Source organism: Genypterus blacodes, unplaced genomic scaffold (genome assembly GCF_046128005.1).
Source record: "Genypterus blacodes isolate CSIRO-AG114 ecotype Tasmania unplaced genomic scaffold, CSIRO-AGI_Gbla_v1 ptg000093l_1, whole genome shotgun sequence".
Taxonomy (NCBI): Eukaryota; Metazoa; Chordata; class Actinopteri; order Ophidiiformes; family Ophidiidae; genus Genypterus; species Genypterus blacodes.
Window position 1 is genome coordinate 1383246 of NW_027466897.1, and position 15983 is coordinate 1399228.

At 43.7% G+C, this 15983-nt stretch overlaps 1 protein-coding gene across 1 annotated transcript in view; it reads left to right on the forward strand.

Annotated features, from left to right (window-relative positions):
* Positions 1 to 15983, forward strand: part of thsd7ba (thrombospondin, type I, domain containing 7Ba) — a 103028-nt gene that overhangs the window by 54118 nt on the left and 32927 nt on the right. Inside the window, exons 11-14 of the mRNA XM_076159068.1 lie at positions 3177 to 3292; positions 4860 to 4992; positions 6078 to 6181; positions 12460 to 12651. Coding sequence (XP_076015183.1) covers positions 3177 to 3292; positions 4860 to 4992; positions 6078 to 6181; positions 12460 to 12651 — 545 coding nt within the window. The remainder of the gene's footprint in view (positions 1 to 3176; positions 3293 to 4859; positions 4993 to 6077; positions 6182 to 12459; positions 12652 to 15983) is intronic.

Sequence of the window (15983 nt, forward strand, 5' to 3'; positions counted from 1 at the left end):
GATGTTACGTAACAGGATTCACCCACATATTCCTCGTATTCTTGCAACGCTTTACTCCCGCGATCATCTTTAATCACCGGGCTTCATTTTGTCTGGGGAAATCGCTTTAGTCCGGCAGGAACGCCAAAACGTCGGCGGAAGAAGTCGCAACGGAGCTGAATCTGAATTAGTCACCTCTGCTCGGTTCGGGAATTTTGGAGAGCAGAATATCTGTCCTGAGGGAGATAAATGGTAAATTATGTGAGGGGAGTATCAGAGTTTGATAAAAGCATGGAGGGGGCGAGTGGGGGGGCGGAGGGTGAGCGAGGCGTCGTGTTGCTCCTGCGTAGGAGAAATCGTTTATGAACGCCGTCTCCTTTTACCGAGAGGATCTTGTTTGAAGATATGCGTGTTCTGTGCGCTTTTACCCGGTGACAAATGACCCAGAGGAGTTGAGACGCTGTGTAATTCTATCCTCAGAGGCTGGAGTGCAGCCAGGTCTCGCATGTTGCTGACTGCCTTTCTTTAGTAGATTTGTCTTCCCCCTTTTTTTTTTCCTTTTTTTTGTGGAAACCCGGGATTCATTTCAGCCTCTGCTCCACCATTATCTCCTCCTCTTTCCTTTCCACCCCATTTCAAACGCTGCTCAGGTCTTTTGTCTGTCACTTGTAATAATTTCATTGCCCACACACCAGGAGGCTTTATAAAAGGATTTATAAATAATTCACAGTTCGCCTTTATTTAGCCCGATATGTTATCGACGGGGCCCCCGCGCATGTGTGTGTCTGCGTGTGTCTGCGTGTGTGTGCGTGTGTGTGTGTCTGCGTGCGTGTGCGTGTGTGAGTGTGCGTGTGTGCGTGTGTATGCGCGGCTTCTTTCCACATTCACATCCGATCCAAACCGCAGAGACTTTAATGAAATCTGTCATCTGCGCTCCCAACAGCCCGAGCTCGCCTATAATATGCTGAAAGTTCAATCGCTGCCTTAGTGTTGATCTAGTATGGAGGCAGAGTGGATTTAATGGAAAAACACCTCGCCACGTAGCGCCGCATGTTACCATTCATTATAATTGATTCTGACTGTCAGTAACAAGTACGCCAGTGTGTTTCCTGCTTTCCCCCCGGTGTGCATACACAGTGTAGCACACACACATACCCTCGCATAGCATAAGTACAGCGTTGTACGTGTGTGTAGGATGCTCCCCGTACTGTAAAAACAGGACAGAATACACACAGGAGACTGCAGCCTCTGGGTTTATATTCTGAAGGTTTAACATCTGCTCGCCTTGGATTTGATTGAAAGGCGTGAATGTTCTCGATCAGTTTGAACAGCTCCTATAGAAGGAGGAGGATGCGGTAGGAGGCTGCTGTTCTAGTTCGACATCTCCTCAGTCAGCGAGGACGTTCGCGGGATGACTCAATTTAAAGTTGTCTTCGTGTCAGGACAAAGCTCCCGGGAAGACATTTGATGGATTCATAAATAACCTAATTGTGTTCCTCCTTCTTCTCCCTGATTAAATGAACTGAGATAGCCGCGGCCGTTATTGTGACACCAAATTGTGTTTCCATTTCATAAATTGTGCTGATAAGTGTTGACAAAAAGACAAAAGCCTCCTATTACACTCAATAAGTAAAAAATGTTTTCCCATTCCATGTAATGTGGTGTTGTATGACCGTAGTGTCTGAGGTATTAGATGACATGTTTAAACAAGTTTGAAGAGGTAATCAGACTAATGTGCGAGCGGTCTGAAGTTCTCCGCTGCGTCGCCCCTCAAACACGGAAGCTTTGTCTGCAAGTCTGATTCTTCCGCTTTGTGCTCGGCGCATGATATCCCCCGAGCTGCTCCGCCGCCTTATCTTGCCCTCTGGCAAGCATGGCTGGAAAGAGCCGCAGAGAAGCAGAGGCATGAAGCCGGGGTAGGATTGGTTTATGTGTCTCGCTCCTTATGCTCTGGCGTACTTTGATGTCGTTCCTCCGCATGCTGGCTTTCTGCAGTGGCAGCGTGTGGCGCCACGCTGGGTCTCTGGTGACGCTCCGGGTTTGAGTTGCGAGTTGAAAGATGTCACTTTACGCACGCACACATGCCTGCACATGTGTGTTTGTGTGTTTGCTTGTGTGTGTTGGTTAATGAGGCCGACATCAATGTTTCCCTGCCGTAACTGTGCACACGCGACACAATGCACACACACACATTACAGACGCCGTATGTGAACGAGCAGCTTGAATGGAGGGAAAACACTTGACCGTTTTATGCTTGAAGTCAAAGATAGCAGTGAAAGTCAGCTAAGTATCTCTTGAGAACCTGCATGGTGGTTGTCCTTGGCGTGGCAGGAGTGATTCATTGGTAAACAGTTTGCATATCCTCACTTTTCTCAAGTTTAATTAGCATCCATGCTGTGCACTTTGATTGATTTCTCTCCTGGAACACTCTGTCTCTCAGGTGGCTACAGAAGACTGTGGGGGTTTCTCTGCGTACGGGGAGATAAACGCTCTCACATTTAAAATGAGTTTCTTCTGCCGTTTTCTCTGCAAATATGGTTCACATTGCTATTCCTCCCGGGTTACAGATGCCATCGCTCTAATGTAAATCACTCCATATGCTGCCCAGTGTTTTTCACAAACACAAGCATGTACATATTTCAGTTGTATTGTTATATCTGTCTTGTCTATCTCTGTCATACTGTGGCCGTACTGCACATTAATCTTATTATTCTTTGATAAGATAAAGACTCTTTATATTTGACTGTGTATTATGAGGTTTTAAGTACAGCTGTGGTGTTGTATTCTCAAAGGATGCTTTGTGTTCTCACAGTGAAGAAGCAGCCAAATGTGTGAAAGCAACACACACACACACACACACACACACACACACACACACACACGTCCCTGCTTGGGGTGTAAAGATGCGTCACGGAAATCGAAAGGATTTTCTTGCATGGAATTGATCCCTAAGTAGTTGTAATTGAACAGCATCGCCTTGGGGGGCCAAAGATTTACACCCCTTGTCCCTTACATCATCGTCATGTTGCCCAGGACAGGCCAGCAGGAGGCATTCAGTCATATTAGCTCGGGTGAGACGTGTAAAGTCAAGGAGAGGACACCCGTCTCGCTGCACCGTCCCGTTTCTCAGCACGGTGTGGGATGTATATCATGTTGCGCCCGGAGAGGTTTAAGGCCGTTTGTCTGTTGCCGTTTAGGTGTCCAGATTCTACACGTCCGGAAACCGTCCAGCCCTGTTTGCTGCCCTGCAAGAGAGACTGCATCGTGACGCCCTTCAGCGAATGGACAGCCTGCCCGTCCACCTGCATGCCAGGTTAGCCGACCTCTTTAAAAGCCGGATGAATGCAGATCAGCAACCACCTGTCTGCCTGCGTCACACACAAGCGCGAAAAATAATTAACTTTCATGTGGGAAAGCTTTGAAAGATGCATCTTCCCCTTTATCCGTTTGTGCCATGTCTTCATAAACCATCATTCACCTTCATCTATTTTGAGATTTCTCTGTCTCTCTGCCTTTTGGCCATTTTTGTTTCTTTCTGCCGAGCACTGAGTAAAAGCTGTCTGAAGCCACAAAAACAACAAACTGCACTCTGCCAGCACACTTGAGTGCTCAGTTAATCTCTCTCAGCTGTCATTGAATTAGGATATTTTAACAGAAACTGCAAGGACACTTATTAAAGGTCACACAGACACAAAAGCCAAACAAGCCAAAAGAAATGACTGGCATAAACATCATGTTTTTCTGCGCATTTCTCTGTAATTATTAAAGTTACAGCGAGGCCGTTTGCAGTTTGCACGCTGCTGTGTTAGCGACACATTAGTGGTCGTTGGCTTGTTTCTGACGTATTTGTTACTACATAACACATTTATATTAATGTGCCATCAGACCAAGCAGATGTTTGAGTCTAAACCAGATCCAAATTCTATTTTATTGATATGATTGGAGTAATGAGCCTGATTGCTTCAACTGGCAAAACGCGGACAACAATACGGAAAAACAACCTCGGTCTCAGAAGTTTTGTCCGGAATTTTAAATGAGCTTTAACTTCTCATTCTGACATTACTGTATCTTGATGAAACATGCGTATATTTACACTTTATTTACAGCAAAAATAGCATAAAGGCTCTCATCAACGTCTGTTTTATAATTCACAATTTTCAAACAGTTGCACACACTTGTGAAGACATAGCATCACATAAGAGGCTCCATAGTTATTTTCACTGGGGCGACAATATTCTAATGATAAGAATAATACATTGGTATAAGAGTGTGTGTCTGTGTTATGTGCCGAATGGATGTGATTAACAGTAAAACAATAACAGGAGAACAAACTCATCTGTCTTAACTTCTGCAACTCATCCCGCTGATTACAATTCAATGTATATGACAGTAGTAACTATCCTTTATATTAAGCTGACTCATCAAGAGGAAAATAGATATTTAATGGGTCTCGCCAATGCGTTAACCCGCAAGTGTCCCAGAAATCAAAAAGTATGTAATAGTTTAGAAAGAATGGAGCAGGCATCTTGTCTCTGTAAATATGTTTTAGTCCATTGAGTCCGCTGATGATGTAATCACTTTTTTAATTGCACCATTTCCAGTGTTTAGTAATTAGTGTTGGGTAATGAGCCTTGGAGCCTAAGCCAAATGAAGCCATTACAGTGTGGTGTGTGTTCAAAACCAGACTGCAACAAAGTGGAGGACAATCGCGGCAACAAGGGCACACAAATCAGGGCGGGGATGGACTGTGAGGACCCGCTGATGCCGCGTCTCCCCGTTTGCCATTTGTCATTTTACCATCTGCTAGTTCTGCTAAACATCCTCCCCAGCGCACAAAAGGAAGCCGACCCCGTTTTTACTGAGATTTCCCCGTTCGACAGATAATACAACGGCCGCCACGCAGTCTCGATACAGGACCATCATCCAGAGGTCGGCTAATGGAGGTCACGAGTGCCCCGACACGCTATATGAAGAGAGAGAGTGTGAATCCCTGCCTGTGTGCCCGGTCTACAGGTAAACACACACCATTCGTACTCCTGCTCTCTTTTAACTTGAGCAGACATTTCCTTCTTTTATCTGATTAATAATTGGAGTCCTCTTTATATAGACGCTGTTATGAGGGCTCAAGGTGCATGCATGCGCCGCCGCTAATGTCAGGCGAATGAAAGGAATCAACATGTACACTGCCGCTAATGCACAGGATGTATACTGATTCTGTCTTTAGCTGAATACACACACACACACACAGAGGCCATTTTATTAGAAACTCCCTAAAGGCCATTTGTTGTGCATTTGAATGGGGTTGGACAAAATATAAGATACACCTTTCAGTAAATGGGGACTGACCTAAATGCCCAGTCTGGTTGCCTCATCATGATTGAGACGGTTGCTCACATTGATAAGGATTGGAGGTGGAAGGAGAATACTAATGTTCTGATCTGGGTTCCTCAGGGGAGCCTGAAGTCTTTTGAGGTCAGTCAGATTGTTTGTACTTTAGTTTAGCCAGTGTCCTGTCCTATGCTGCGGTGTATTGGAGAAAGGAAATCACAGCTGAAGCAGTATTAGAGCGAGGACAGTGCAGACCAATATGATGATTATCCTCTCTACAAAATACGCCTCATCTAAGTAGTGCCTTCAGCGGCCGGATGAATATGCCATGACGTGTTACTGAGCATTTCCGAAAGTCGTTTTAACACCTGTAGAAGTTTTATTTGTTTACAGAGCTACCTCCAAGTTCAACTTCAACAGTGTTCAACAGTGGAATAGTGTTTCATATCGCACACATTAGACAGACAGAACAACAACAATACTTTACATGACCTTACTTATCCTTCTCAGGGTCCAAGAAGACTGGACTCAAACGCGCACACACAGTCCATGAGTGTAATGAAAAGAGGCTTTAACAAAGGAACAAAAACACAACGAAGAACCCTGAAACTGTGTGTTTTTCTTCTAACAGCCCTCTGAGTTTGTCTTTGCCTCGTCCGGCTCAGCTTACAGCATGAAAGATACATGTCATAGGAAGAGAGCATTTGATCTGGATCGATAAATGTCAAACCATCATCGTCCTCACTTCGCTCTCTGTGTCCCGCGTGTAGTTGGAGGACGCACAAGTGGCACAGCTGCACGCTGGTTCCAGATTCTGTCCGACGTGGACTAACAGGACCGGGCGAGGCTTGCGGTAATGGCTTAGAGACCAGAGGTGAGTGTACTGACTTGTTGTTTTGTTGCTGTGTTTTGTTGTGAAGCTGGTGTACCGTCGCTCCTCCACCATATTAATCCCTGCGTCCACATTGAAATCCACTGTCCTTTATTTAATGAGACCTAATAGCTTCTAAGACCCGCTTCCTTTAACAAGCTACTGATGGGAACATAAGATGAGGAGCCAATTTGTCCAGTAAGTGTAACAAGATGAATCTGTCTGTTGTCTTGGCGATCACCTCGACAACACCGGCCTGTTATTTGTGAACGCGGTGATTCAGACAGGCGAGAGTGTCCTTAGATACAGGCCGAAGCAAAAGTGCGTAGACCCACACACCGAGTTAAGTTCTGAAGGTGTTTAACAATCTGTTTGATTCACTGCCTTCTGAATACAAATGTTTTGATTATGGATATGAGCCTCATAGCTGGAGGTGCTCATTAAGTCTGACATGGAGAGAAGAGATTTATTCCGCAAATAAGCATCTAATTTACACAGAATGCAGTCCACCGATACACACTTTAAGAACAAACCAAGGGAACACACACAATATGAAATATACTTCTGTAAATATTACAGTTTGAATAATTAATTTTCATAAATGAATAAACATACAGAAAAACCTACTGGCACAATTTTCTGCAATTATTCTCTGTCAGATGAGATTATATATGTGGATGGTATTGATTCAGTCACAAGGTTGCATTTTTCTACTTCAAATTTCCTGTAAGCAGTTGAACGAAATTGACATAAATTGATGTCAGCGCGGTCGCAGCAACACACACGAGAATGTAGACAATCCATCAGTGTCCCATCCGGTCTGTCTCTCATTCCACACCAGGTTTACTCTAGAGCCAATTAGGAGTCATATTCAAACTTACCTCATAATGCAAAAGTGTGTGATTGATCCCTGCTGACTGCTGTTTAGTTTTGTGGGATATTTTCTCCTCTTAATTTCAGATTTTGGAATATTGATAGAAAAGTTGTTGATAGACCCACGTGGGAGATTTCAGTTTCCGCCGAGATCTCCACTGTGAATCAATTGAAAATCAGTACGTTTATGATTGGCAGCAATACAGCAATGTGTAATCAGGGAGCAGATTAACACTCGGGTTCATGTTCCTAAACACACGCCGTCTCTCAATATGCAGCCACATTTAGCTGGAGAAAGGTGAGTTGATCATTCGACTAAGCAGAGTCTCAATACGGTACAGAGACACGTGTGCCTGCTGCCGACAAAACCCAACTCTCATCTGTGTCTTCTTGAATAGTGCTGACGAATTGTACTTCTATTCTCCGAGCCGGCTCGCGGAGACGATTGCCATTGGCCCGAATCGGTAGAAAGGCAAAAGTGCTAATTGGATCGTTTCCGACTCGTTTAGACGAGAGCAAATGTCCCAATACCTCCCCCAAACTGCCACTTCCCTTTAATTTACTGATACAATTCAAGTGAAGTTTCCAGCGGCTTATTGTGTCGCTTTGAGAACTTTTCCGCTTTTCTGCTCCGGCTGCAGCTCACTTTCACTTTGCAGCCTAATTATGACTGACATTTCTCCGGTGGATTCCATGGCTCTATTTCTGCGGTGAAGACGGCATAAATGTCTGCAGTGTTGCCAGGTTAAGAGCGAGTCTCATTGACCTTTGGAGCTCCTTATTTGAATATGATTAGAAAAGTGGCTAAGTTAAATACCTGTGACATTTCAACAGCTTCCGTACAAGTTTTGGAGTTGGCAGTAGATGTAGTTTAAATATAGATTTTTATCCTGGGTGTAGAACACGCAGCCTGCTATTCTCCCACCTCCTGCACCAATCTCCCGCTCGGTACCTTGTCCAATTGAGAACAGCGCAGACAGGATGCGAGTGTAAAGAGTGGACAGCCCCGAGGGAATAGAAATTGGAACTCACTGACAAGACGTATTACCTGGGAGTCGATAATCTCGATGCGAGAACCCTGAGCCTTTAGCGGGGGCAATCAAGAGAGAGGCAGCATTCCTTCCCTGGTCCTACAACCACAAGACCCAAGAGACGGAGACAGACTTTACTCCAAAACAAAATAAAATCCATTCTTTTTGTACATAATTCTGGGTGTTGAAATACGCTCTGCAAGATCACATTATTGATTTTGAGTTAGAGGTCATCATAGCAGGAATAAAGACTGTCGCTGTGCCTTCTGTTTCCATCGTCTCACACATGTTTGATGTCATGATCGTTATTTATTTCATATCATCTAAAGAGCTGCGGTCTTAGGTTTCCCACCAAGACAAAGATTAGTACCCCTGGGCGCAAACCCCTTTGGGTCGAGCTTCATGTTCAGAGTGAGGTGGAGCATGACAAGAGAGCTTCTAACGTCTCTCAAGCTTTTATGAAGCGGGCCCAGACGGATGCCGAATCCTCTCATGTGCAGCAGGCTGACGGAGAGATTCTCTCCTCCTGCTGTGTCCAAACGGTGAGCCTTGGCAGTGTCTGAGGCCACCCGGGATGTGATGCACCACCGCAAACCAATCCAAACACTCGGCAACCGGGTGACTGATGTCAGATTATCTGAGGTGTGCAGAACGCCGTGCGTCTCGTCTCGTCAAAAGCTGCTTCCGCCAACTCCGGCCTACCTGTGCGCTCCTTTTATGAAGTGGATGCCCGGTGTGAACACCCAAATCCTGCCACCTTAAAGATTCCAACAGCAGAACTGCACGCATGTCCATCCTTTTACTGTCACTTCAGACGTAGAAATGCATGGCTAACATCAGAAAAACATCCCTTCATGGTATAACTGGGACATAAACAAATTGAAATCGCGGCCTATATAAAAAGATGACGGGACGCAATCTCAGCTTTGTCACAAACGTCCTCAACATGAAGCTTTGTAAGATGTGTGCAGGCACAAGGTGTTCTGAAATGAACATAATAATGAGAATACAGTAGTAAGGTCGCAGGAAGCAGACTTATTGTTGCTATAGTAACCCATAGTTTTTATAGGTAGAATGGCTATAAATTGATTTTAATGGACAGCTGACAGTTGGAAGCTTCTTCCAGTTCCAGTTACGTGTTCACACAAGGCAACAAGAACTAATGTGCATCATGACATGGCAGGAGGTCAGATATTGATTTGTTAATCCTGCAGCAAGTGTTGATTGGAAATGATCCCTACTTCCCACAAAAGAAGAGAAAACTCTGCGTGATCTTGATCATTTGGAATTATTTTAATTTACCGACCTTTTATTTTAGCAGGGAAGTCCCACTGATAGCTATGAACTCGTTTTCAAGGACTCCTGGCCAAGATGAGCAGCAGAACCGAGATTCACATTGAGTAAAAAAACGCAAAAACACATTCGCACAACAAACACACTACAATGGGGAAACCCACAAAAATTTGAATATGAATCAAGCACAAACACTTCATCTGACTTAGACAGAAACAACTGAAATTCTCTTTCTCCAAGTCCTTTAGTAGAGATGTAAAACCACCAAGAGAGCCCGATCTGTCTTTATTTCATTTAAAATAACATCTCGCATTTTGATGCAGAGTGAATTGCATATTTAAAAGCTCTTCTTTTGTCTCTGTGTGTGCTTAAGGATCAGAAGAAGAAGACTGGGTTAAGTTGGTTGTGCGAGCGTGTTCCTTTGCTTTCCAAGTCTGCAGCGTCACCCTCCATGCATTTAGAAACACCTGACATCATGACGTTTCATCGCCAGGTCCTTTGAAACCGCCTCTGAAAATGTTCACCTTTCTAAGTAAATGTATAATTAAAGGTGTACCCTGACAGTTGGCTGAGACACGGTGACAAAAATAGTCAGCGAGGAAGAGCAGAGGACAGAGGAAAGGCCTCAGGTGACCAGAAGCAAAAAAAAAACATAATTATGTAGAATATACACAGAACGGCTCACAGTTCAAATTCAAAATGTCAGTAATGAAAGATGAGAATGAGAAGACTGGATCGTCACTGGTTGCGGTCCAGTGAAGTGAAGCCATTAGTCATGCTGCAGTGTGGAAAAAAATGAAGTAAAAGCAGTTTTTAAATTCTTATACTTGCTCTTTAATCAGGTTTGTCAATGAGGACCTGAGCCTCACATCATTAATCAGTGTAACAGTGTATTAGAGAATCACTTCCCTTTTACTTCCACCAGTGGGACAAACATCCAAGCCGAGCAGTTGATGTAAGGGAAGGATTGTTTCGTGGCTTTGATTGCGAATATTGTGTAAAAACCTTTAATAATAGCCGTCATTCCCCCTCCACAGTGCCTTTTAATAGGCACTAAATGTAAATGACCTTCCCACATGCGTGTAGAAACTCAACCGTTTCTGTCAGAGGGCAAAATTTAAAAGTCAAATAGGAATCAATAGACAAAGGGTTAAAGGCACGTTTTGTCGATCAGTAAATCCTGAAAGATGCTGAGGGCCCCTGAAGGAATACGTGAAATACCATGGCAACGGTCGCCGTAGAATAAAGCCGGCGTCACAAATTTAACGAGGAGGCACTGGAGAGCGCAAGGTGGAGGACTGAAAACGCAGGCCACAGGAAATGAAGGCAGAAGCAATCCTAATTAACAAAACTTTATAGTCTAAGGTGCATGAAGGGCGAAATCAAAATGAGCAAGCAAACTATAATCCGAGACAGGCGGGGTACAAGGAACACAACAGGAGAAAAGTAAACCCACAAAAGGAACAAAAACTTCATGAAACTTACACAAACTTTGCGAAACAGCTGGAGGAACATTGAGGAATACAGGAACACGTCTGGAAACCAGCACAGGCGGTAACAAGGAGCGCCGATACAAGGAAAGGAAACAGGAGAGACGCCAGACGAAGTGGCAAAGGACAAAGTAAAACAGGGAGTATAAATACACTTGGAACAAATGAGGGAATACGGAGGCTAGGGGAGAGGAGACAAGTGATCGGTAGGAGGTGAGAGGAATATGAACAGAGGGAAACTAATCAGACACATGGTGACAGCCATGAGGGGTTTTTCCGATCTGGCTGCTGGATAAACAAGAGGCTTTTTCCTCTTTCTCTGATATCTTCCTCAAAACTGAAATGTCAGCTTAGGCAATTAGGATGATGATTCCTCACACGGGGCAGGAGCGCTGATTTATTATCATTTAAATGTCTTCACTTGCAGAGTCTCTGAATTCAGTGTGCCACTCGAGGCGCCCTAAGCCCATTATTCACTCTTTGCTTAAATGGCACACAGTCTTTAAGTCTATTTAAGTTTGCGTACTATTGCATAATATTGTGCGGCTCAAACTTCTTTGTTGAGCTTTGCAGACATGTAGCTTGTGATAACGCAACGCATTCATTGTTGATTTCTTTATTGCCCAAATGAATTTAATTCCCTTCTTTCCATAATCTGAGTTCATTCCTTTTCCGAATTTGACGTGACTATTCCCTTCTGCGTGTGTGTGTGTTTGCTGTACTTTTGTGTCATGTATGTGTGTCCTCTCTGCACAGCAAGAAATCCCTGAATTACAAAATTATAGATGAAAGACACCTACAGAGCGACATTTAAATTTGAAGCACCTGGCTGTATATATTTGCATATTAATGGCCGTTTTATAGAGAATACCTGACTTTTAGAAGCTCATCACTCCCCAGAGCAACACGGCGCTCTCTGCTTATATCCTCTCACTTCTCTTCTACCTTCTTCTGTGCAGTCTGGGCTTCTGCCACATGTTTTGGGAGCATATTTCGCAAAATGTTTGTGCTTTTGTCTCTTTGTGTGTGTTTTGCCGTCAGCAGAATACCAGCGGGATCGCCGTGGCTTCTTGCAGAATATTTATCAACTCAAATCCTCCTTTCAGAGCATAATCGGCATTCGTTCATGCTGTTACCTCCCGTGCAATATGTCAGACAAGCCGCGGTTCTATGAAAGAGTCAAGTAATGATGCATCTTGCTGCCGACTGACTGACGGACAGACTTTGTATCATTCTTTGGGGTAAAATTGTGTTGCTTAGAGTAAATTCTTTGCCTTTTTTCATGTGTCTACCTCATTTTACCGTCCAGTTCAAACAGATCTGAGTCAGCACTCGCATTGATCTGGCCTTCTGTTTCAATGCTTGCATTAGCATTTTAGTTGATCCTGAAGGTGAAAACTGCTCAATATGCCACACGTACAGACTCCACCAAAGCTTACTCTGAACTCCAGCACAAAATTACCCTAATCCATCTACAGAGGAGCTGTGGTGTTGATGTTGCTAAATCCTGCATCCCGCCAAAAAAAAGAAACAGTTGATAAAAGCGCCGGCCTTTTAAGTGGAGTGACATCCTCGTCCACCTCTATGTCTGCAGGAGTCAGCTGCCTCGGGGAGGACGGCGACTTGGCCGGTACGACCGAGTGCCTGCGATGGGCTGGCAGCGTGCCCCCTCAGATCAGACAGTGCCGGGTGGCTTGCAGGGATGACTGCACTCTGACAACGTGGTCCAAATTCACCGAATGCGCCGGATGCGGCAGCTCGCGGAGTCGCAAACGCTCGCTAACAGGTAAAGCCGCCGTTTCTCTTCACACATCGCCAGACACAAATATTACTCAAAAGCCTGTAACGGACTGACGGCTGGAGGGAATTGATTGTCCTCTCAGGTCAAGTGTTCTCAAGTCATTAAACAATCCAGAGACACTCGGTGTAAACTCTTGACATGAGGAACAAGTAATGCGTCCCACCGGCTGCTCTGTATCTTACTCTCACTGGCAGCTACTCACTGAGGTGTGTGTGCATTGTCTCGTTTTGGATAGTTTGTTCTTTTACAGACTATCTTTGAAAATATCATTTCATTCACTTGAAGATTTTCCAGTGAACAGCTGCCTTTCAATGATTCCTTCTACACATCTGAGCTAAGTTGGCAGGAGTTTAGGCATTAATAACAGAACTAAGCCGGGTTAGTTAGGCCACGTTAATTTGCAATTCCTTATTACGGTACAGACGGCAAAGCCTGAATTACATGCAGCGGTTGCAGAAGAGGCTGGATACTATTTGTCTTCATCAATATTTGATGGGATGCCAGAGGGGCTGCAGTAAGCAGAGCCTGTCGACTTCTGTAACGCTCCCAGACATCCAAGACATGAAATCAACCTTGGCTCAGTGCTGTGTGTGTTTGGAAAGAGTGTGCGCTCGTGTCTGTTCGGTCATTACGGCTACATTAGTTCTGTAATTCAACTCTTTCATCCCGACTTTAGTACTTGCTACTCGCTCTAGTGTTTACAATGAACTAAAAGCTTTACTTGTACCTGTCCGGTGTAATAGATTGTCTTTATGTTGTATATAATATCCAAAATGTTCAACAAGCTGTAACCATCTTCTGGGGTAAACGACAACAGAGATGATTCGGGGGAATGAAAAGCACAACACACACTTACGCTCACACACACACACACACACACACACACACACACACACACTCACACACACACACCTTTATTGGCCATGTTCACTGTCTATGTATTCAGATGTTACATGTGGGGGGGATGACGTGTCTGGCGGCTCTGCATTTGTTTCCTGCAGAGGTTGACAGTAGACAGATGGTTATAGCTCCAATATCCAGATTCATCATTGAGCCACTCAGCATGTAAATACTGCCCAGATGTTTGTCCTTCTTCTTCTGTGTATCGTTCAACCCAGGATAACAAATTTCAAATAAGAGCTGTTGTAGCCCTGCCAGTCCAGTGATTATGTTGCACTCCCGTCTACTTTTGGCAGTTTATTTGATTTGTTTTGATTCCTTTTCCACAAAAACAAATGTGTTCTTCTTCATTTTGTCTGATTTCATATTTCCATCTCCAATATTTATTTCTGAGACCACTTTATGATCCAAGAAGCCCAAATCGTCCAAAGTGCATGTGAGTCTGCAGCAACCAGGTCTGTGTATCAGTGTGAGGGAGAGATTCTTCCAGTAGTTAATCATTGCTATGTCTACCACAGCCGCCCCACAGTTTGGTGTACTGTCACTATGGTAACAGCTGTTGTTACCTTTGTCACTGGATTAAATATCTGCATAATGAATCCTCTAGGGGCGCCGCTGTGGAGTTGCTCACATCATTACGTAGAATTCTGTCAGAATCTGAAAGTTGAGTCAAAGTTATATGTAAGTAAGTCGGTAAAGTCCCCAGTAAGTATTGAGATGCGTCACCTCGGGCACCTCGACAAGTCATTAGCACCGCGTCAATGTATAACTCAACCGCTTAAGGATTGAATCAGCCAGGACAGATACGCGCACTCAGCAAACACTGAGCTGATAATGGGAATCACCGTATAGCCAAACTGTCAGTCCGGCCGTATCTGAGCTGATTTAGTTTCAGATACACACTTTCATTTGAGATATATCAGCTTACTCAGAAGTCACTCTGCACCGCTGCATATAAACAGTCCAGGCTGGATCTGACGCCTGCTCATATCTGCAAAATGTCTCAGAATCAATGCATTTCTAAACACACCAAGTCCAGCAGTTATTCCAAGATTCCGTAGATAAATCATCTTATATTTATTCTATTGTGCGATTCATTTGAACGAGGCAATGTTGAGTTGCTTGTGCCGCTGATGTAGTTGTCAAAGTAAAGTGAAGTCAGTCTGGCACGCCGCATTCAGCCACCAGCAGTGGTGTAAAGTGAACAGATTGCTGGTGAATTGCAGGGAGCTCCAACTCTGAGTGGTGTTTGCAGTCACTTGTGCGAGCAGAAACAGATGGTACAGCTCACTGGACAGGCAGAGGAGGAAGAGGGAGGAAGGTGCTGGTGTGGTGTGTGTGGTCCTCTGTACCTTTTTACTCCATCTGGCTCAGTTTAAGGAATCATGTTTGCGCTTTTATTGTACTGCAGAGAAGCATGGCGTTTCCTTTAATTGTGATAATTAAAGAGTAATTTGTTTATTCTTTGGGGAGCATAATTCATTAGAGCCCCATTTGGGCTGGAGCTGGAGACACGGTGTACAAGCTGTCGATTGGCTCCGTTGATTTGGGACCGACAGGATTAATTTAAACAGAACACCAAGAAAATAACCACCTTCAAAATGATATTAACATAAAAACAATAACATTTGCTTTTCACACTGAAGTTCTGCCTTAGTTGTTTCTCTTCTAGAGGCTCAGATGCCTGCTGGTGTGAAACTGTTTCTGATCATTTTGCCCAGTTTGATATTGATGTTATAGTAGTTTTGTGGTTGACTGCAGTTGTAATGGAGAACAGAAAACATTATTTGCACAAATAACTGGTTTTCTTTTTCATTTATTTCATAATTGGTTGAATTTTCCTGATTTATTTCTTCTTTAATAAGAATGATTCTTAGTTTTGTAGTTTTTTCTGTCGTATTATTGACATCTATCGGTGGATCAGGATAATAACCGCAATTTCCATGATTGCATGCATACATTAAAGAGGCGATGTCATACGTTGACATCATCAAACAAATCAAGTCAACGACCTGTGGCATTTTCATGAGGAATGTCAAGTCCGCTGTGATTTTGATGAATTGAGTGTGAAAATAAACCAAAAAACAACCGAATCACATCTAAAAGTTGGGGATTCTCACCTTAAACACGTATGATGATTCAACTGAGAGGTAAAGTGTCTTAACAATGATTGTGCCTTTGTCATTTTGACAAGAAAACAAATCTAGGAGACTATGATTTTTTTATTTTCCATCCACCATCTTCCATGAATAGATGTATAAATCTCTTTCATGTGTTCCATAAGCTTGAATTGTCTTTATCCTTATCACATACAAACCAAATGAAAATGTAGCTTTCAATCATGACGCACACACGCTTATTTGGTTAACAATGACATGAAGATAAATGACACATTAATGGGGTTATTGTTATTTTCT